The sequence below is a fragment of the Jaculus jaculus genome, chromosome 11 (genome assembly GCF_020740685.1).
Source record: "Jaculus jaculus isolate mJacJac1 chromosome 11, mJacJac1.mat.Y.cur, whole genome shotgun sequence".
NCBI classification, from domain to species: domain Eukaryota; kingdom Metazoa; phylum Chordata; class Mammalia; order Rodentia; family Dipodidae; genus Jaculus; species Jaculus jaculus.
This window is the reverse complement of record NC_059112.1, coordinates 101,646,721-101,668,397: the sequence shown is the minus strand read 5'-3', so window position 1 is coordinate 101,668,397 and position 21,677 is coordinate 101,646,721. Positions and strand designations below refer to the sequence as shown.

Here is a 21,677-nt window from a genome sequence, read left to right as displayed (position 1 = left end):
GTGAACCCCACGAGACCTATACCAATGGCCGGTGCTCATGGTTTTGTCCTTCTCCCTGATGTCACGCTTGGCACACTCTGGTGCATTCATCCATTCATCAACTCCTGGGGACACATTCATTCATACACCCAGCCGCTCATTCATTTATGGGAACATGTATTGGACCTGTATTTCCTCTGCTTAATAGTAGAAACTGAGCTGGAGTGATGGCTTAGTGGGCAAGAGCTCTTGCCCCACAAGCAGGAGGAGCTGATCTGGTATGAGTTCCATTCCCTAGAACCCACATAAACAGCTAGGTATGGTCACACATGCCTGTCACCACAATCTTGTGGTGGGGGACAGAGACAGATTGGCTGGGGCTCACTGGTCAGCCATTCTAACTGAAATGACAGTGATGCCGTCCTCTGGCCTCCACATGTGTGCACATGGGATGCACACATCTGGACACAGCATACATGCCCCAAAGGGCAAGAATAAAAGAGCCCTAATAATACCATGCGCCTCTTGCCCATTGGTAGTTGTGTTGGCATGCCTGATGCCATGGGGACCAGCTGAGCATGGTGATGCCCTCTAGCTGTTGCTTTGAGTCCCCCCTCTCCCGCCCCTTGGGCAGTGCTGAAAATGGGACCCAGTGCCTTGCACATGCTAGGCAAGTGTTTTACCACTGACCTTGACCCCAGCCACTCTGACTGTTGGGTGCACATCTCGGGGTCCTTCCTAAGAGGCAAGACGAGCTTATGAAACATGCTTTCCATCTCTGTTCTCAGGATGCCAAGTTTGTGGAGGAGAGAAGGAAGCAGCTGCAGGGTTACCTGCGCAGTGTCATGAACAAAGTCATCCAGATGGTGCCCGAGTTTGCTGCCAGCCCCAAGAAGGAGACTCTGGTGCAGCTGATGCCCTTCTTCATGTGAGTACCTGGCCTGCAGGCATGTCCAGGCTCTGACCATTGCCCTCTCTCTGTGAGTACCTGGTCTGCGGGCATGTCCAGGCTCTGACCATTGCCCTCTCTCTGTGAGTACCTGGTCTGTGGACATGTCCAGGCTCTGACCATTGCCCTCTCCCTGTGAGTACCTGGTCTGTGGGCATGTCCAGGCTCTGACCATTGCCCTCTCCCTGTGAGTACCTGGTCTGTGGGCATGTCCAGGCTCTGACCATTGCCCTCTCTCTGTGAGTACCTGGTCTGTGGGCATGTCCAGGCTCTGACCATTGCCCTCTCCCTGTGAGTACCTGGTCTGTGGGCATGTCCAGGCTCTGACCATTGCCCTCTCTCTGTGAGTACCTGGTCTGTGGGCATGTCCAGGCTCTGACAATTGCCCTCTCCCTGTGAGTACCTGGTCTGTGGGCATGTCCAGGCTCTGACCATTGCCCTCTCCCTGTGAGTACCTGGTCTGTGGGCATGTCCAGGCTCTGACCATTGTCCTCTCTCTGTGAGTACCTGGCCTGCGGGCATGTCCAGGCTCTGACCATTGCTTCCTTTTTGCCTTTTGAAGTTAGGGTGCCCGTGTTCTGTAAAGTACCTGTCCATGTCACCTTGCACTCAGGCTTTGGGAGCTGTTGACGGGACATAAATGAAAGCCCTGCTCAGTGCTCTTGGGGCCCTGGAATGTGCAGATGAGCAGCCTTGACCTGAGGGTTACAAGTCTGCCAGGCTCCGTCGTTCACACCTGGTAGGTCTTGACCAGAGAAAAGACGTGTTAGCGTTCAGCTCCCTGGTGTCGCCCTGCAACACTGGGTGTTGGGTTTCCTCAGGCTTTGGTGATGGATCCCAGGAAGAGCCTTAGGCTCCCTCCACCGTAGACTGTCCCCGTGCTTATACGACACAAGTGTGGACGAGTCACTTCCTTTCAGTGCCGCTCCTCCAGATAGCACAAGGAGAGCATCAGAGGCTGTTCGTGCCTTGGGGATGCTGTAACTCACACTGCGGGCTTATTTCACTTCTGTCCGTGGGGCGCACCCAGCACTTCCAGGTGAGACCGGACCCCATACCTGTGGGGCCAGCCTCTCCCTTGTGCAGGTCCTTCCACCGTAGCTGAGAGGGCTGCTCAGGAGCGTCAGACGGTCTTGCGATTTAGTGAGAAGACACACTTGTGTTGCGTGTGTGATAAAAGCTGCATGTCCTCCTCTCTGAAGGACACGGTGTATGTTTTCCTGCTCTGCAGTTGTCTGCGGTGCCGGGCCTGGAGTTCAGCATTCTGGAAAGGCCACACTGGGCAGTGTAGTGCTCAGTCACCTCTCCCAGGCCGCCCGAGCCCGAGGTGTGTGCTGGGAACGAGCCTCTCCCCAGCCACGGACACTTGGGCGGAATTCTCCATTGACAAGGCAGCTGGCATGTCGGCCCTAAGAATGAGTCTGAGAGAAGGCACTGCCCGTGTAAGACACTGGGGTCCCCCCACCTGGCTCAGATAGTCCAGGCACTGCGGACAGTGGTGGCAGCCATATGGTAATGCGACAGTCAGTGTGTTGTGCAGGTTCAGCGGTGCTGTTTGCTGAAAGGAACCTTTTTGTACCGAGAGTAAGCCATAATTTCCACCCCATACCCACATTCTCCCTCTCTCAAATCTAACGTCCATCGAACCCTTCTTCTTTCCAAGAAGTCTCTCTTTTATTTTGATGTCACGATCTCTTCCTCCTATGATGAGGGTCTTGTGTAGGTAGTGTCAGGCACTGTGAGGTCATGGATAGCCAGGCCATTTTGTGTCTGGAAGAGTGCATGGTAAAGGGTCCTACCCTTCCTTTGGCTGTCACATTCTTTCTGCCACCTCTTCCGCAATGGAACCTGAGCCTTGGAGGGTGTGATAGAGGTGTATTAGCGCTGAGCACTCCTCTGCCACTTCTGCTCAGCACCTGTCTCTACTGTGACCCAGTCCCCATTAACCTCTGTGCAAATGATTCTGGTCCCATGATGAGGTACCAAGGGGAGCAGGGAGATCAGAGTCAGTGGGAGGAATTACCTGGTGGATTTCTCGTGAGTATTCCTTAAAGCTTCCCAGCTTGGGCAGGGTCTGCTGGTACCCCGTCTTGCATTTGTCAGTATTGCTATACACCCTACAAGGTCCCCTCAGCTCCTGAGCAGCCTGCCCAGGTCTGAGAGGGAAGAGTCGGTAAGTCAAGTGTTTCCCCCATCTCTCATCAGCCTGCGTTCCCTTCCTCACCAATGCCGGTAGCCGTGCTGAGGTGGTAAGTGGGGCTTTTCTTTTCCGATTTGGACTCTGTGTGTCTGCTCCAGTCTGCCCCAGAGCAGGGAGCAGAGGGATGGCGACCCTCCCCCTGCCCCCCCGCAGCACCCTCCTCTCTGAGGAGCCTCACCTTGTTTGTCCTGCCACTTGTAGGAAAGGTAAACTCCCGAGAAATGTGACCCACGGCAGATGCCAAGGGAGAATTCAGGTCCCACTAATGAAGGGCAGCCTGGGCTCCAAAGACTGTTCTGTGGAGCTGGCCTGCACATCAGGTGGTTTCCATAATTTGCTGTGCTGTCGGCTGCTGAGCATGTTATTAAAATGCTCCTCGGCCGAGTAAATCATCCCTAGGAGAAAGAGGGAGGAGAGGGAGAGGGAGGACGAGTTAGGGAGAGGATGGCAGAGCAACGTAGGCCACAGCACAGACTCCCACCTGGAAGTTCAGCAGAAACGCGCCCTTGGTTTCCCCTTTCCCACCCTTTCCCTGCTGCTGCATTTACTGTCAACATCATTAAGTGCAGTCTCGGCTGAAGTGAGGTACGGTGGAGCTTAGCCCAGGGGTTTCAAACTGCCTTGCCACAGCTACTTGAGCCCAAGTTGAGACTCCTTGCATTGTAAGGCACTGAGAGCAAGGAAGCAGTTCCTCCTCACACCTCTCTCACTTGAATTCCTTTTACAGGCTAATAAGAACTTTCTAGAAACCAGTCTTTAACACTCCCCAGTTGCTAGAATGGAAAAAAGATTCTGTTCAGGCTGTCCCCACAGTACAGGCCAAGTGGCCAGAAATCCAGAGGGCTTAAAAAGAAAAAGTAAACATGAAGGATGGTGAGGGAAGCTAGGCTGCTGGCCGAGCCCTGTCTTGCTGCTCTCCTGTGTGTCCTCGAGCCCCAGGCAGCTCCCCCTTGGCCTGAGGCAGGAAGCGGTCCCCATCCTGGCGCTGGGCTAAGCAGGCAGTTGTAAGCCGTGGGCCAGCCCCCGGCACCACCATCTGCCCACTTTCTCCTTTCGGTCATGTCCGCCTCAGGTTGCGTGCCAGCTCTGTCATGGCTAGATGTGTGGTTGTGAGCAAGCCCCTCCCTGCTCCAGGCCCAGTGCCTCCTTCTCTACAGCATGGCTGACACCAGCTCCTACCTCAGAGAGTGGCCACGAGGGTACCGTGAGCAAACAGACCAAGCTCTGAGAGCCGTGCCTTGCACGCAGTGAGAGAGGCGCATGCATGCGTGCATGCTGCAGCCTGTTCCAGCAGCAGAAAGCGAGCTGTTGAGGGAGGGTCTGGGAGCAGACATCCCGAGGAAAGTGATGAGCTTATGGAATGGAGAAAACCTGGAGGTCTGCAGAGAGCGAGGGACAGGGCAGTCAGCAGGCCACCCACCACGTGTCGTCGCTGGAGTCACTGCAGCTCCTTTGTCGCTGCTGGGATCCTGCATCAGACCCAAGCTCTGCACTATTCTGTACCCCTGCCTCCCCCTACCCCCTGCCGTCTACATGAGATACAATCGGATTGTCTCTTCTGAAAGCTGCACACCAGCCTCTGCAGTGGCTGTTTGAGTTTCTCTCCCCATTGTCCTCCCTGAACACAGAAAGTTTCCAGACCATTCTCCCCGGAACAGTGTTGCCTGGGACATCTCAGTGGGAGTGCTTCAGCAGAGAGTGGTTTCCAGAAGCCCTTCTGACCCAGAGCACCTGCACCTTTGCCACAGGACTTAGACAGACAGACAGACAGGATGTCTGTGCCCTCCAGAGTGCAGAGGGAAGGGGCATCCGTGCCCTCCAGAGGTGAGGAGGGAAGCTTTCCCGGGACTCCGTAAGCCTGAAACCAACACTCTCCTCTCATGAGTTGCTTCTGCTCAGGTGTTTGTCCAGTGATGAGAAGGTAACTCTAACAAGTGGACATAGCTCTGAGCATCTTCCCAGCAGACCAGACATAAGGCAGATAGCCTGGACTGCAGGGTTCAGGAGGAAGGAGGGACATGAGTTCCAAAGACCCCCTGAGCGGGGAACTCATGTGCATGCCGCACACCTTATGGCCAGGTGTACAACACACTTTGTCAGCCTCACAGCAAGGTGTTAGGGTCAGCATCACCACCATTTGGGGATAACAGATAGGTGACAAATGAGTAGGTGGCAAGGTGGCCCAGTCACTGATGGTAAAGAAGGCTCCAGCCAGAAGAGGGGCCAAATGTCTGAGGCAGTCTGTAGATGAAGATCAAGCGGTCAGGGAGCAGGCGATGGAAGTGAGACATCGCGTTTAGAAACTGGCCTCTGTGAGGTCCGAAGGGGGGGCCTGGGTCCAGGTGGGGAAGTGGGGAGGTGTGGCTGTGTCTAGGCTCAGTGATCTGAGCTGGCATCAGATGGCAGTACCTTCCCAGCACTTCTCAGGTCCCCAGAAAAATCAGCTAAGAAGTTGGGGAAGTGCTGTAATTCTGCAAAAGCCAAGCGGTAGCAGGTAGCAGGCTGCCTTTCTGGCTTGAGGAATTCTGCTCGAAGTGCCGCCCAGCATGACAAGCGATCCAGGCGGAGGTCTGGGGGATCAGCGGGTGTGCAGCGGCAGCGGCCACAGTCTGCATGGGGATGAGCCCCTGCCGGGATCAAAGTTTCTCTCAAGGCTCTGTGTGCTGCAGATCTTTTGCTGGTGTGCATAGGATGCATTCCAGGAGAGGTACTGCAAGAAGTGAGTTCTAGAAACGTGACCGTATGACCTTGCTGCCTTGCTGTGAGGCTGACGGAGGGTGGCTGTAAGGCACACATGTGCCTGTCTTCCCCTCTCTGCGGGCTTCACAACCCCTGTCGCCCTTTCCTCCTGGCCCCTGTGTGACCTTGCCCGTGGCACGTGCTTATTTCAGCAGCACCTGATGGTGTTTGCCAGGGTTTTTCGTGGTGGGGGTGTTTTCTTTAGACTTGGTTCTTTGTCAGTCCTGCCAAGGCCAGTATTTATTACGCAGGCCTTCTTGGGTTTCTGGAGTTAGGAGTAAAGAATTGAAAAGGCTTTAAGATAAGCTTCTGATATGGGGAGTTCCTGAACCTGACTTTGACATCTCAAATAGTCCCCTCATTCAGGAATTTAGAGCCCCTTTTAGGGGGCTATATGAGCCCAGTGTCCATGTGGGAATGGCTGGCTTGTGTGAATCACCAAGGAGTTGGATATGGGGAAGGGGCCCAGAGAAAGGGGAAAGATGATCTAGATTGCGGGCTGGGGACATGGGCAGTGTGTGGAGCCATCCAGGCAGAAGGAAAGGCAGGAAGAAAGTGTATCGGGGCTGGAGGGGAGGAGTGCTTTTTCTGAGAAACCGCCTCTGTGAATGAGCTGCAAAATCAGCACCTAGCCCCAGAGCATTAGGAATAGCAAGCTGTCTTAACTCCTGGGCTGCCAAGTCGGCAGAGGCCCTATGGAGCAGCTGGCACTATACAACTGCGATGGCATCCCTGCCACTGCTGTCAGTGCGAGAGTACCATAAGAAGCCAGTTAGGGCAGCAGAGGGAAAGGGGACCTTCAGAGGGGTCAGTCCAGCCTGCCATTGGGCAGATCCTTTCCCAGCAGATCGGGTTCTGGAGGCAGAAGCTCTCAGAGACCCTTGTTCGGCACAGTGAGCAGTGTATTCTGTCTGTGGCGCCACGTTGAAAGACACCAAGTAGCCCGCTGGTGCGCCCAGGGCTCCAGGCTCAAGAGGCAGAGCGGGGTTGGCATCACCAAGCCACACACTGAGCCAGGGCCTTCGCCTCTGGAGTGGCCATTACCGTTTCTCTCCAAGTGATAGAAACAGTGCACCAGGCGACGTGGCCAAGCCAGTGTCACAGTGAGGATGCAGGCTTGCAGGAGGATAAGCTGAGCTGATGTGGATGTGGCTCCTCTGGGCCAAGCTGGAAGGAAGCCCGGTGCTGGTGGACCCTGGACACAGCCTGCGCGGCCAGTGACCACTTGCTGTGCCGCCCCCAAGCCCGCTCCTGCGGGGCTGCCCACAGGGATCTGGACCCCTGGCTGGCTGGTGCTGCCCACGGTCCCACCCACAGCCCTCACTTTGGGTTCCACTATTGAGTTTTGGAAAGGACTGGAAAATGGGGCTGGGGAGGGTGAGGAAGTGAGCTTCTCGGGGCTTTGACACCACTGTGGACAGTGTCCTCCGATGCCTCCTGCACACAGCACCTGACCAGCGGCTCCTAGCTGGCTTGCTTGAGAGCCACAGCTCCTCCCTGCCCCACGTTTGTCCAGTGCGCCCAGGGTGAATTCACTGGTTCTGAAAGGTGAGCGAAGCCCAGCTCCAGCCCCAGGGCTCTCTGCCCAGCAAGCGCTGCTGGAGCAGAGAGGTCGAGAAGAGCACAGGGCTCCTCGTCCACACACAAGGACTTGCAAGGACGGGGCTGCAGACGGTTTTCTCACCAGCTTCTAGGAAGGCAGGTTAAGAAGTTCCTCAGATGACAAGGAGCAAGCCTTGCTGTCATTGCTCGGGATGAGCCCATGTGGGGACTCATCTCTGGAGGGCTGAGCAGAATGGTGACAAGAGAGGGCTGGTGATCTTGAACTCCTTTACGGCCTTGGGTCTCAGTTTTCTCTTCTGCAAAAAAGGGACTGCTGTTTGATTGGTTGAGGCACTTAACAGCAGAGACAGATAGGCACTTGCAGTAATGCTGGTGAGACCAGCAAGAGTGTGCGCAGCCAATTTCCAGGTTCCACAGGAACCGGGCGAAGCACGTGATCTGAGACGCTAGGTGCGCAGAGCAAGCATATTCATTGAGGTTCCTGTGCATCTCTCCATGTGTGGACTGTCACTCCCTTTCCTCCCACACAGTGGTCCACTCACTGTGGGAGGCAGAGGCTGTATGACTGTGTCTGCATGACACCATCTCACAACTGTGCCCTCACCGCTGAGCCCGGTGCCAAGGCTGTAACATGCTGGGTCCCCCCGAGCAGAGGACTATCTTTCCTCCTCGGTCAGTGTGGCAGCCCAGGTTCCCTCACCACAGACAAGCTGAAGCTCTATGGTTGATTTCCAGTAGCAGTTCTTCAGAGCAAGTCTGAGCAAAACGTACCTGAGCTCAGACGCCAGCCCTGTTACTCAGCAGCCCTGTAGCCTGGCTGCTCAGTGCCTCAGTGTCCGCATCTGTAAAATGGGACTAGGTGCAAAGACCACACAGATTCGTTGGGAGGATCAAAAGAGATGCCACCTAGAAGGGGCCTCTCAAAGGGGACTATTTTTACTGCAGTCACATTTTTACTTCTTTGTTCAAAGTCTCTCTTTTCCCAGGATGATATGAGTTGACAGCTTAGGTATTATTACAGTTCCCTGCCCTACTTCATGGCTTTTATTTTTAAACATTGGAGCCTGAGAAAAATCAGCTTGGAGAAAGGGAAGCAGATTAGGTTATTTTTGGCCCAACCTCCATCCAATTTTGGGTTATTAAAAATGTAATAAAATACTTTAATACCAGAGGGATGGCCTCAGCACATAGAGGTGCCCACAGACCGCTCTGTCTTGTCCCACCATGGTGTCATTCATCTTTGGGACAGCCTTCCTCTTCGTGGGTCAGGCTGTCGCACAGCCTTCTGGGTTTCCCCTTGAGCTCTTAAAACACTGTCTAGGAGTGGCCGCTGAGAGGTGATAACCCTGAACCTCCAATTCTCTACTGCCACAGCCCTGGCACTGTCCCCACCCCAGGTGGTGGGCTGGAGGTCCCTGGTCCTGGCTGGCCTCTTGTCCATGGGGCAGATAAACTGGCTCCTGTTATTTGAGGCTACCCTTGACTATGACAGGTGAAGCCCTTCTCTCTCCTCCTCCTACAGAGCCCCCATCGCCTGGGCACCATGTCTCTTTCCCAGTTCTGCTTTTGTCCTTTTAGCTGCCCATGTCGTCACCAAAGCAAGTTACAAGGTAGAAACCAGTCAGAGTGAGAGGGCACCAAGAAGTCACATGAAAACAAAAGACACAAGGATGCTCGTGAGTGAGGGTGGCTGCGGCCCCACAGAGAGCAGCCTTTTCTAGGTAGAAGAAGCCGCCAGCAAGTTCTAGTGCCGATGCTCTGTTACTGGGAAGATGGCAAGGATGGCAGTGAGCCAGCCTAGCCCAGGCAGTCCGGCTAACTTCGTACACTGGCCAGCCCTCTTGCCTGAGTATCTTTGAAAATTTAACCTACAGGAAAATTGACGGGCCTATCATTCTCGCTCAGTTCCATGATGTGAATGCACAGATGTTGATTGCCATAGTTACCTGGATATAGACCAGCTCTATCCACCCAAAAGATTCCCCCGCCCCTGAATTTCTTTACTTTTTCGCTCATACCCTGCCCCGTGCCCAGAACTTCCTCTCCATCCCCTGGTCTTGTCCTCTGAGGACTGTCGTACAGATGGAGCGGCACAGTAAGCCACTCCCTGGTGGCTCACCTACCCTACTCAGCAAGATTCCTTGGCTGGCCATCTAAGCTCTTGGGAAGCTCGGCACTTAGCTCCCTTCCCTGGCCAAGCAGCATTCCTCCTGTGGATGCCCCATGGTCTGTCCGTTCGCAGAGACGTGTATGTGATTCCCACTTGTCAGATTTTCGTGAAGAGAGTAGACGCATTTACAAAAATGGCCGCTTCTCTAGACAGATACCTGAGGGGCTGCTTGGCCACCCAGTAAACATGACACTGTCAAGACGTGGTCTAGCGTGACTGTGCCAGTGTGCCCTCTCCAGAGTCGTGTGACGCCGCTTCTACCCGGTATTGTCACGATGTATTTTCTATTAGAGATTTTCCATCCTTCATTGTACTTAGGTTTGCTTGACTTCTCCCCCTTTCCCTGCCCACCCTGCACTGCTTTACCTCTTCCATCCCCAGCAGTCTCCCTTAGTGTCACAGTCGCTCACCGAAGTCAGCCGCCTGCCGTCTCCTCTCCACACCTTGTTTTCTTCGAACATCTTCCTCGGATGAGGCTCTTAAAGTCTTTTTGCCCAGTTTTTAACAACAGCAGTGTCGGTAGTTCTACATTCCAGTTCAGAAGATTCTTTGTCTGCCCCGTGAGGACTTGAGCCTCCCACTGCCCATCTGATAGATTTGCGTTCTTGCACTTTTCAGCTCGTCTTTCTGTTTTACTGGCAGCAGTTCTATTGTATCAATTTTCTTTTTTTTCCTGGTTTTGTTGAAAATGAGCTTGTCAGCTTTTCTATCCTAGAACAACACCTTGGTGCCATATCTAAGGGCTCTGAACCTCAGCCTAGGTCATAGACCCTCCTCGGGTCCTTCATTGCCTTTTCCCTTGCATCTTGGCCTGCAACTCGTCTGAGGCAACCTTGGTATATGGCACAGGGACGGGGTCAAGGTGGGTTCAGGTTCACATGTGAGTGCAGAGAGGAAAGGCTCTGGCTGTGTGCTCCCTCCCCTGTGGGCCCCGCACTTCTTCCCTCGGGAGGTTTCCTGCTGTATTCATTTCTTACTGCTACTGCGTCTATGCTCCTCAGACCTGGTGGCTGCACCATCCCTCGCAGAAGCAGGCTGAGTGTGAGGCCAGAGAGTGAGGCAGGCTGCCATCCCCCGTGCTCCATGAGCCTGGTGACCACGCCCATCTCCGCTCTGGTTCCAGACTGCCTGTCACCTCGGCAGGAGATGCCAGTGAGGAAGCATCGCTTGCCTCACCACAGGTCTGCGGATTCAGGTCACGGGCATCTTTCCATTTTTGTCTTCTCTTCCTTTCCCTTCCCTCCCCTCTCCCTTCCCCTCTTCTCCCCCTCTCCCCTTTCCCTCAGTCTCCTGCAGGCCCGCCTGGGGGTGGCAGTCTTCTCCTGGGCATGCTGTCTGTGGACAGGGCACTGACTAAGAGAAGCTAAGGGCTGGGCTCCCAGGAGATCCCGTCAACAGTCCAGGGAGAGTTCCTGGGAGGCCTGCAGGACATGACTTCCGTCCGAGGGGCAGCCTCTGAATGGCGGCACAGAGCCTGGGGTGATGCCCACTCTGGCCCTGAGCACCCTACCTGTGGACTCCAGTGGGCAGGGAGAGACGCCACAGGTGTAGGCGCCCAGCACGGTCTCCTCCAGCTGTATCTGCTGCCACTGCCAGACCACGTGGGGGAGGGCCTTCGCTGACACGCGCCACTTCTGAGAGGGACCTGAGTAACGGGCCTCAGCGCACGAGATGGAAAAAGTGGGGCTCTCCCAGGTTTGAGCCCTCAGTCCATCACCGAGCTGGGTGATACTGTCCTCCCCTTTGCCCCCCATTTCTACATCCACAAAGCCCCCTGTACAGCAGGGCGGGTTCCGTGCAGTCACTGCAGAACAGGCGCCTGGTAGGCACTCACATTGGGAAGACGACGTCCCCTTTCCATCCCCACATCCAACTCAACAAGGATTAGTGAGTGGAGCATGAATGCTAGATTGATCGATTGGTAATTATAAACACTTACTGTGAACACGAGGGGAAATCTTTATTTCCTGATCTGCACAGGATCGCGGCTGTGATTAAAGCTGTTGTTTTGACTAGAAAGTGAAGAAAACATGATGAGAAAATTAGAGATGGTTAAGCAGCTACCTTCCATGTAAGAGCATTTATTAAAGGAAGTTTCACATATAAATGATTAGTGTTGCTCCCAAATACATGGATATCAAAGGATTAAGCTTAGTCCCAACAACAAAAGGGAGGGCCCTGCTTGGTAGGCTCACCCTGGGAGCCACCAACACCCCGGGGGCCAGTGTGGCTGCCATGTTCTGGGACAGCCAGGAGTACAGCCCACAGTGTCTGAAGACGGGCAGGAGTGGAGGGAGTCTGACCCTCCCTGCCTCCTTCCACCAAGCACTGGGTGTGCTCCTGCTGTGTGCCCAGCAGCACAGGAGATGCTGATGGTCCAGGAACAAGTAAAGTCCCATCCTCGTGCGCACTGGGCAGCTGGGAGGGTGCACGTGTGCCAGACAGTGGCTACTTCCGAGGAGACCAGGGGTGTGCCTGGTGTGGAAAGCCACAGGGATAATCAAGCCAGCAGACTGAGCTAGCAAGCTGGGCGGAGGGACCCCCACGTGCAAAGGCCCGAGGCTGAGAGTGCCCAGCCTTCTTGAGCAATGCCAAGTAACCAGCATGGTGAGGCGAAGAGCAGAGGTGACAACAGCAAGCCCCAGAGGACCTCGTGGCCAAGGGAATGGAGGGGAGCCATGGGTGGGGGGAGTGTCGTCAAGGGGGGCGAAGCAGTGTGAACAGGGGAGGGCCCAGTCATTTCCCCTCGGAGTGTTGGGACGTGGGTGAGAGAGAGGGTATGCCGATGGCATGCATGCACTCACAATTGTGGAGCTGTCTTTTAACAACTGGAGGTAGTCAGAGGAGCAAGAGATGTCCTTGAGGGGTCCCTAGTGGGCATGACACCTTGGATCCTGGTGCTCAGGACATAGGTATGCCCTGGGCACAAACTGAGGCACCATTCATGAAGGGGTGGCATGAGCCGGGTGGCAGCGTCTGCAGAATGAGGCCATTAGAGGAGGTGCTGCAGAGGGGCCTGCAGAGGTTCCTGGGAGAGGTGGGTGGGTGAGGAGGGGCCAGTGGAAGGTGGAGTGGCTGGAAGGAGGGAAGACTTCCTGAGCCCCATGGGGATTCTGGCCACTAAAGGGGAGGGGGCAGTAAACGAGGGAAGAGTACTCCATAGGCTCTTCCAACTAGGGCCTCCCGCGCCTCGGCCAGGGACCAGGGAAGGGCAGGAAGAGATGTACTGGGGAGCCAGGCCCCCGAGTTGGAAATACAGTCATGCACTTGCTAGCTGTGAGGGGTCTTAGAGGTGGGTGCTGGGGAATTGAACTGAGGTCCTTTGGCTTTGCAGGAAAACGCCTTAACTGCTAAACCATCCCTTCAGCCCCAGAGTCACCTTTTTAAAACGAAAATTCAGGGGCTAGAGAGATGGCTTAGCAGTTAAGGGCTTGCCTGTGAAGTCTAAGGACCTCTGTTCAGTTCAAGGCTCGATTCCCTAGGACCCATGTTAGCCAGACGCACAAGGGGGCGCACGCATCTGGAGTTCATTTGCAGTGGCTGGAGGCCCTGGCGTGCCCATTCTCTCTCTTTCTCTGCCTCTTTCTCTCTGTCTGTTGCTCACAAATAAATAAATAAAAATAAAAAATATATAAAAAGAAAATTCATTTATTTGAGAAACAGAGAGAGGGAGGGAGGGAGGGAGGGAGGGAGAATGGACACATCAGTATCTCCTGCTGCAGCAGCAAATGGACTTCAGACACATGCGACACTCTGTGCATCTGACTTAGGGTACTGGGGAGTTGAAGCCAGGCCATCCGGCTCTGCAAGCAAGTGCCTTTAACTGCTGAGCCATTTCTCTAGCGCACACCTTTGATACTACCAACAGCCTGAACTCACTGTTCCAGGAAGGAAGAAGCCTTTCTCCTCCATGCCCAGGTCTTAGACCATGTCTGGGATGCCCATAGCATTTATCACCCATCCATGGCATCACCCCTGGGGAACCTATGTTGGATGTGAAACTTCTGAAATCCTAAGAGAATGCCATGGTGTTAATTTAGTTTACAGTATCTAGGATGTGAGCAACCATCACTTGGTTCCCTTGCTCTTGGGAATGCCATCCTCCCTCCTGAAAGACTCCCACCTTCCTAGACCACGCACTCTGGGCCACGCAGGAAGTTGTCTTGCTCTTGAAAAAGTGTCTTTGGCCCCTTTTGTGATTCTCCACGAAGGTGGTTTCTCCTTAAGGAGGAAGGCCAGGTCATGACCCAATGCTCAGGGCAGCAGGCAGGCCTTCCTTCTCACTGTGTGGTACAATTAGGGTTAATGGCCAGACATTTCAATTTGCGAACTGGGTTGTGGTTCAAAGGTAAGCCACTTGCCTAGCATGCACAAGGCCCTGGGTTCCATTCCCAGAACCACAAAGAATAAAACAGTTTTGACTAGAGCAGGAGCCAGGAAACTGTGCCAGGGCCAAACCCATCTTCCCCTCTTTCCATAACAGATGTTCGACTGAACTGAGCCAGTCTCACTCATCTGCGCACTGTCCGCAGCTTCTGTCCTGGTAGAGCGAAGCCCACAGGCCCCTGGAGCCTAAACTATTTATAGCATGGCCCTTCACAAGGAAAGTTTACCCGCTCTTGCGCCAGAATGATGGGACCAGTTTGCATGCAGCAGAGTGGAAATGGCACAGGAGGCAGCAATGCGAATAGTGTCCATTTTTAGAACTAGTGAGCAGAGCAGTAAGCATGTCGGCACTATATATATATCCGCGCCCAGCTGTGTGTGCGCAAACGTGTCGTATGCAGCAGATTGCGGGGAAAGATGCATCCAAAGATGGTGATATTAGGTGGCCACCAGGCCCAGGGAGACGCGCACGTTACACATTTATCGGTGCATGCTCTTTTCCTTACCTGTTCCTGGAAACAGTGAAAGAAAAGAGCATATTACAGAAAGGACTTTGAGCTTGAAGGGCTGCGTGCAGCAAGGAGGGTAGAGGAGGAAATCTATGGCCATATTTTCTGCCCCTTGCTAAGGAAGATGGAGCAGTCTGTGCATTGGAGGAGGGAGCTTTTTTTTTTTTAAAAAAATATTTTTTGTTTGTTTATTTGAAAGTGACAGAGAGGGAGAGAAAATGACAGATAGAGAGAGAATGGGCGCACCAGGGCTCCCAACCTCTGCAAACGAACTCCAGACGCGTGCGCCCCCTTGTGCATCTGGCTAACGTGGGACCTGGGGAAACAAGCCTCGAACCGGGGTCCTTAGGCTTCACAGGCAAGCACTTAACCACTAAGCCATCTCTCTAGCCCAAGGAGGGAGCTTTTATGGGAATGGTCTTGCCTTTGTAGTCTCTAAGAGGAAGCTGGGAAGGAAGCTCTGAGTTCTCTCTGCGATTTAACTGGCAGTGAGCTTCCAAATGAGCCCTAAAGACAGTCATATACACAGAGCCAATACATGTCATATTTCTCCCTGCCAAGCAATTGCCTTCCAGGTGAGGGGTACAGGGCCCTCAGCCTCTATCCCTAGAGAACCTTGTCTCTTGGGTGAGGCCTCATCAGAAGTGGAGAAGTGGTGGCCCACAACTGGAAAGTGCTGGAGCCTTCTAGAAGCAACTGTGTTGGGATCTGCCCTCTTCTGGGGACCATTAAAACCACTTCTCCAAGTTTAGACATTTAGCCAGTTTGCCAACCCACCGAAGGGCCGCCCTGGACCTCAGCAGTGACTGGAATCATTCTCTTGGTCACTGGCCTCTGTGCCTCTGGGCCTGGCCCAGGCGCTGCAGTTCCTCACCATTGGTTCCCAGCCCTGTGTTGCCCAAAGTGCTGCAGAGAAACAGAATCCAGCCTTCCTGAATCATGGCGCTGGGGCCTGAGCATTGAGTGCTGAACTCCAGGTGCAGCATGCCCGGGCCTGAGGATGCCTGGTCCCCTAAGCCTTGTAAAAACTCTGGAGCTGGGGTTCGACCCCAGCACAAGAACAACCCCTCTGCTTCCTGTGAGGCCTGCTTGTCTAGCCAGCCCCATGCTCCACACCTCCTGCCTGCAGGTGGCTCCCCTCCCGAGGTCTGCGAGACAGTTTAGGGAAAGGACTAGCCAAGTCTCTGAACTGGAATCAGGGCTCCTGTTCCCTCACAGGGAGAAAACCTCAGTCAAGCTTTAACTATAGTAACAAGAAATCCTCCCAGCCCCTGGAGCTCAAAGTGTGGAGGAAGTTAGAGCGCCCAGGGCTGTGGACACAGCCAGTACAGTCCTTAGAAGCCAGAGGTGCCACTTGAGGAACCACCCAAGTCCCCAGGGGAGGGTGTGGGGGCTGGAGGCCCTGGGCATGCTTGAGGCATAAAGGCTATATGCAAGAGCTCATGGCACCCAAAGGTGGGTGCTGTAGGGAGTGGATGGGCCCAAAGAGTATGCCTGGAGCCCAAGATGCATTTGTAAACCCAGCCGTAGTACTTGCTGGATGGATTACTCTTGGGCTTTCAAGGCCATGGGCTGAGATGGCCTAGAAGTCTTAGAGTATGTGATGGTGTGGGGAAGCCAATCTCAGTGTGGGATTCTCAACACCACCATCAGTGCGAGCCATGACATCACACAGAGTTGCTTAAGGTTGGGGTTGGCGCAGGTAGCATTTTGCAGGCTCCACCTTCCCGTCTCTTACGCTCTCCACCATTGCCTTTCCTCTGTGTGCCTTCTACACAGTAGGCAGGGGTTTTCTCAGAGACAAGGTTTTGCTGTGTAGCCCAGGCTGGCCTCAAAGTCATGATCCCACTGCCTCTGCCACCTGCGCTCAGGGGTGATAAGTGGGTGCTGGGAGCTTGCTCAGTGGTTAAAGCCGACCCAATTTTAATCTTCCTCAGTGCCCACATAAAGCCGGATGCACAGTGGCACATGCATCCTTGACCGAAATGTGCCTATAGCTATGTGAGGCGGAGCCAGGCAAATCCAGACGCTCACCAGCAGCCGATGGCAAGAGAAACTGCCCCCAAAGAGGGGAAGCAGAGACCAGCGTGTGCCCCTCCCCACCAAACTTATACACACGAGGAAAACAAGCAATGACGGTTATTTGCAGATGGTCCACTGTGGGAGGCACAGACAAAGCGGGGCAAAGTCAGCTCTGCAGGACCTTCTCCACTCCTCCCACGCCCCCCTGGGGTCTTTCCAAGCCCCCTCTCGCAGTTCCCTCCCCCATCTGGAATGGGAACCACCAAGTCCCCTGACCTGGTCCCGATCTAAACATGCCCCCCTTCCCCTTGTAAGCTCATCCGTGGCCTCCATTTCTTTGTTCTTTCCAGAACTTAATGGAGAGGACTCTTGCTCTAGCCTACCATGGAAGGTTCCAGAAATACCCATGCAACAAGTGAAGGAATGCATCCTTCCCATCTTTTTCTGTGTGTGTGCAGGGTCCTCCCCTCCCCCATCGATTTGGTAGCCAACCATCTTTAACAAGTCAGTGAAGCCAGCCTGGATTACTTAAGTGTACTGTCTTGGTGGGTAGATGCTTAACCAATGACTATCATGATCCCCCCCCCCCAAAAGACCCTGGGTTCCAAACAGCTCCAGTGACCTCTTGAGCCATGACTTGGTGTCTAATAACAAGACCCATGGCAGCCGGCAGCCCTTCACAGTGCTGTAAGGAATGTCCTGATCAGCAGACACTGGCCCAGGCCCCGGCTGTCCTTTTAGGATGAATGCCGCTCGGGACTGTGGCTGGACACTGGCTGTTTTACAGCTTCTAGTGCAGAGCTTGCCAAGGCATTCTCCCTCAGCTCTGAGATGCGGCTTGGCTGGGGAAGGGGAACCTGGCCTGTGCATCCTTTCTCACAGCCTCAAGATGGGGTCCTAAAGGGAACCCAAGCTAGCTCAGACATAGGTGGACCTATTTGACATTCTAGAGCTTTCAGAAAGCATGAAACTCACACACCACATGAATCCCTGAGTTGGAGCTGGCCAGCAAGTATCCTTTCCTCATGGCCACCACTGCTGATTTCACACGTGGTCCCTGCCTGTCTCATTTGATCCCTAACTTAATCATGTCTCCTCTTGTCTTACAGTGACATCACCCCACCTGGAGAACCACTGAACAAGAACAGCCGACCCAAAGTGGCTTCCCGCTTCCCAAAACTATCCCGTGGTCAGCCCAGGGAGACACGCAACGTGGAACCCCAGAGTGGAGACCTCTGACCTCGGTGGAGTTCCCAGCCACTCTCTGCCCAACTCAGCCATGGCACCTGGCCCCTGATGCTTTGGCATGACAACTACGTCCCCCTGGGAGTGAACCTTCCCCACTGCCACACACCATCCCTATTAAACTGGTCAGTCTCAGCTGCCCGGTCCCTGTCCTTAGAGCAAGGCACCGCTCAGTGGACAGATGAGAACACTGTCACTACTCCCCAAGGTGGCCAAGGCTAGCCATCCTCTTGGCTAGTGGCAGGGTGGGTTCCAGGCTGGGCTGGTACCCCTGGCTGAGATGCACAGCTCCACATCACGCAGGACCTTCAGACGCCCTCCACGACGCCTTCCCGCGCATGCGGGAAGCAGAACAAGGGTTTGGTTTCCCTTTTGGCTTTCTTCATAACATAACTATCTGCTGCTCCCCCCGCCCCTCCCCCGTGGTTAGACACCCAGCAGCATTATCATGTGGCTCACAGGGATGTCACTCCTTTGGGCTGGAGTCACCAGTGACAGTTATTTTGGTTCTTTGAACACTGACCACATAGGAAACTTGAGGCCACCCTGATCAGGGCTGACGGTCAGGCCTGGTGAGCTCTGCCATCCATCCCAGCCTCCAGCCGCTGCCTGGGGACTTGGTGGTGAGGAGAAAGCCCTGGCCCCAGAAGTGGTGGCTGTGACCTCAGATCATGAAGGACTTGTGCAGAAGGTGACACGGACCCTCAGCTTCTCGGACCAAGTGTCATCTCTGAACAGATGACTTTCCCTAAAGTTACGTTCAGGACATACTGTCTGTGTGCCCTCAGAGCGGCAGAACCCTCTCCAAGACTGTTTACCAGTTGCGCCCATCTCAGGGCATGGTCCTAGTGTCCCAGGTTCAGCAGGCACAAAGTGGAGTGAAGACCAGTAGCCTGACAGCCCCTAAACTTCTCTTCCACCCAGCTTGGGTCCCTCCACTTTGTCAAAGGATTTATCACCAAAATTACAGAGCCGTCTCCCCAGCCAAAACCACCCTGATGGCTAAGTGCAAAGTACAGGAGCTTGCAAAAGGGACCCGGCAAGAATCAGTGAGAGCTTCTCTGACCGAGGCTGGCGGAGATGCCCGGACATTTAAGCATGCCCACGTGTAGGTGGGCTAGCATTTCACAGAGGCAGGTGAGGTATTGTTGAATGGCCAGGGGGACAGGGGCGTTTCCTTGCCTGAGGAGATCTCAGGGAAGGCTGCTGCTGAGCACAGTCCCTGGAAGCCAGAAGAAATCTCAGGGCACAGGAAAAGGACCTGACCACAGTGCAGAGGAACATAAGCCTGGACAGCTCCCACTTCGGCAGTTGCCTCAGGTGAGGCTGAGAACACCTGCTGGCCCGACAGCAAGGGCACAGAGAAGCTGCTCTTCCACCTCCTGAGGAAAAGGAGAGGCCTCTGGCCCTAGGAAGCCAGCATCGCCTCTCCCCTGTACCCAGACCCAATGATGCACTGGACTGCTGGGCCTGGCACTGAGCCCAGAGCCCTCTTAGCCAAAGGTGCAGAGCCTGTGGGACACAGGTGGCTCTAGACATCTCTTCTAGGCTGGGGCGGGGAGGGGGCACTGAGGCTGTTTCCTGTTCTGTTGAATTCCATAGAGAAAGGACCCTGTCACCTTCTAAGGCCCAGGGTCCTGAGCAGAAGGCCATTGGGGGCACCTGGCCTAAACCAACCTCATTAGGAGTCTGGGCTCCAGGGAAGGATGAATCTGCCAGGTGCCCAGCGTTGGCATTGACTCTGCTCCCTCAATTCTCAAAGTTTCACTGAAAGCTGCACAGCACGGGTTACGAGAGCACAGCTCAGGGCCATGAGGGACCGCCTGGCTGCTTGTAGCCTGCCTCCCCCTGACCTCCTGCTGGGAATGAAACTCAGAGCCCTGCATTCTTTCACAGTCTAAGTGGGTGCGCTACCACTGGCCTACACCCCTGCTGTTGGCCCCACAGAAGTCCTGGAATCACCTTCCGGCTCCGGGTCATCCCCTCTCGTTACCTGATCAGCTTGCATGGGCCTCACAGGCTTCTAGAACTCCTCTGTTGCACCTACAAAACCAGCCATGGAAAGCCGTTCCCAGGTATGCATTTGCGAACAGAGCCAGCCGGCACACAAGACCCCTTCCTCCCTGGAGCTGAGGCCCAAGTCCAGAAACCAGGATGTGGAGCACTGCCCACTGAAAACCCCAGCTCTTCGGGAAACTTTCCTACCCCCGAGCCCGGTTCTCTGGCCTTGTGCTTGATCAAACGTTTGATTCTGTCTGGGAGCCGTTGGCATGCCCTGAGGACCAGGTTACCACAATTCAGGCCCTGGCTGCTGCCCCACAGGGCTACGAGCCCCTTGGCTTGCATAACCTCTCAGGAGGAGGCCATTGTCCATTTTCTGAACCCAGCAGCAGGTCCCTCACTGTTTGCCCTACACCTCTGAACACACCCCTCCAACCTCATCCAGTTGAGGCCAGAGAAAGGGGCCCAGAACTTGAAGCCCCCAGAATCTGCCTACAGATCATCTTGCCAGCAGTGCCCCAACCCGTCACGAGTCCCAAATGTCCAAGGCAATACTGGATCTGGCTGCTCTGCATCCCACTTGGGACAATGCCTCCACCCTGCCTTCTCCTCACCTGGACAGTCACCTGCTGTGTGCAGAAAGCAGGCACCTCTCACCAGGCCTATCCCGACGGATGTTCTTCAGAACATCTTGCATCACGTCACTAAAGCCAAGTGCTAAATACTTGCTTTCCGAGTTGGCTTCTGTGCTAATTCTGCACAACTGTAGCACTGTATATTTTATCTAACATTTCACTACTGCTGTCACACATGGTCTTGATTAGGTTTCTGAAGAAAAGCCCCAGCTACTGGATCGCAGGAAGGAAAGCTTAGCGTCGGGCCTCCGGCTCCGGCTCGGGCTCCAGGCAAACCCGACCCCGGCCAGCATGCCTCTGACTTTCCTCAGTGAGCTGTGAGTCACTACCGCCCAACTGCAGTTGCTCCAAATGCTGTCACAGAGCCCTTGCTTTTGTCGTTAAATTCTGACAGCCAATATCAACAGACTTCTGGCACCCAAAGAAGTAAAAACACAAATAATGACAAAGCAAGAGCCCCCTTGGGGAAGGGTGAGCCACCCCACAGACCAGCTGCTCTACCTGTAGAAGGCGCTGGAGTGACTGGTGCATTGGGTCTCCCTATGCGTACACCGAGGTAGAAAACCCACTCACTGACCTGCACTGGTCACCACCTTCCCCTCCAATGTGCTCAGCTACCTGCCAAGGACAGCCCCTGTCAACAGGATGGACAAGGAGACCCCATTAAGAATGAGGACAGGGGACCCACAACAATGGGTTGCACCCGGGCCAGCAGAGCTGCGGAGTACCCAGGACCGGAACCTAAGGGCCAGGGTCTGCAGGGAAGGCATGGGGCCCTCATGAGCCTTGTGTCATCTCCTTACTCCAGAAAGGTCCCTGTGACGTCTACAGTCCACGCCTGGAGCCTGAGGGAGCGTCAAGCCTGGATGTCTGCAGAGGCGTCCAAGTGTGCCGCATCCTGACCTTCTCTTAGGTTAAGGTTTACAGGATAGAATTTTTAAACAAATATGTTTAATTTTCTAAAATCTCTTGTATTAAATTTTTTTTGAATAAGCTGTGGTAATTTTGTTATAATCTGTTTGAGATAAACCTCTTTACAGTGGCAAAGATAAAAATAGTGACATTTTCTAAATCAGGTGTCCCATGTGTGTTTTTATCTTCCTTTCCAACAATAGGGTGTAGGTTAACTATAAGCATGTCCTCACAGAGGTGTTTTTTTTTTTTTTAAACTATGAGAATTCATGTTCATTCACTGATGTCAGAAACAAGTAATTATTGGGCATCTACTATATGCCAGGTACTGTGTAGTGAAGAACACTTTGATTCTAAGTGAGGCAAA

At 54.2% G+C, this 21,677-nt stretch overlaps 1 protein-coding gene across 1 annotated transcript in view; it reads left to right on the top strand.

Annotated features, from left to right (window-relative positions):
- Snx29 (sorting nexin 29) overlaps nt 1-21,470 on the top strand; it is a 459,228-nt gene extending 437,758 nt beyond the window's left edge. The window contains exons 21-22 of the mRNA XM_045161574.1: nt 768-907; nt 17,627-21,470. Of these exons, the coding sequence (XP_045017509.1) occupies nt 768-907; nt 17,627-17,756 (270 nt within the window). The 3' untranslated portion in view covers nt 17,757-21,470. The remainder of the gene's footprint in view (nt 1-767; nt 908-17,626) is intronic.
- The last annotated feature ends 207 nt before the right edge of the window (nt 21,471-21,677 follow it).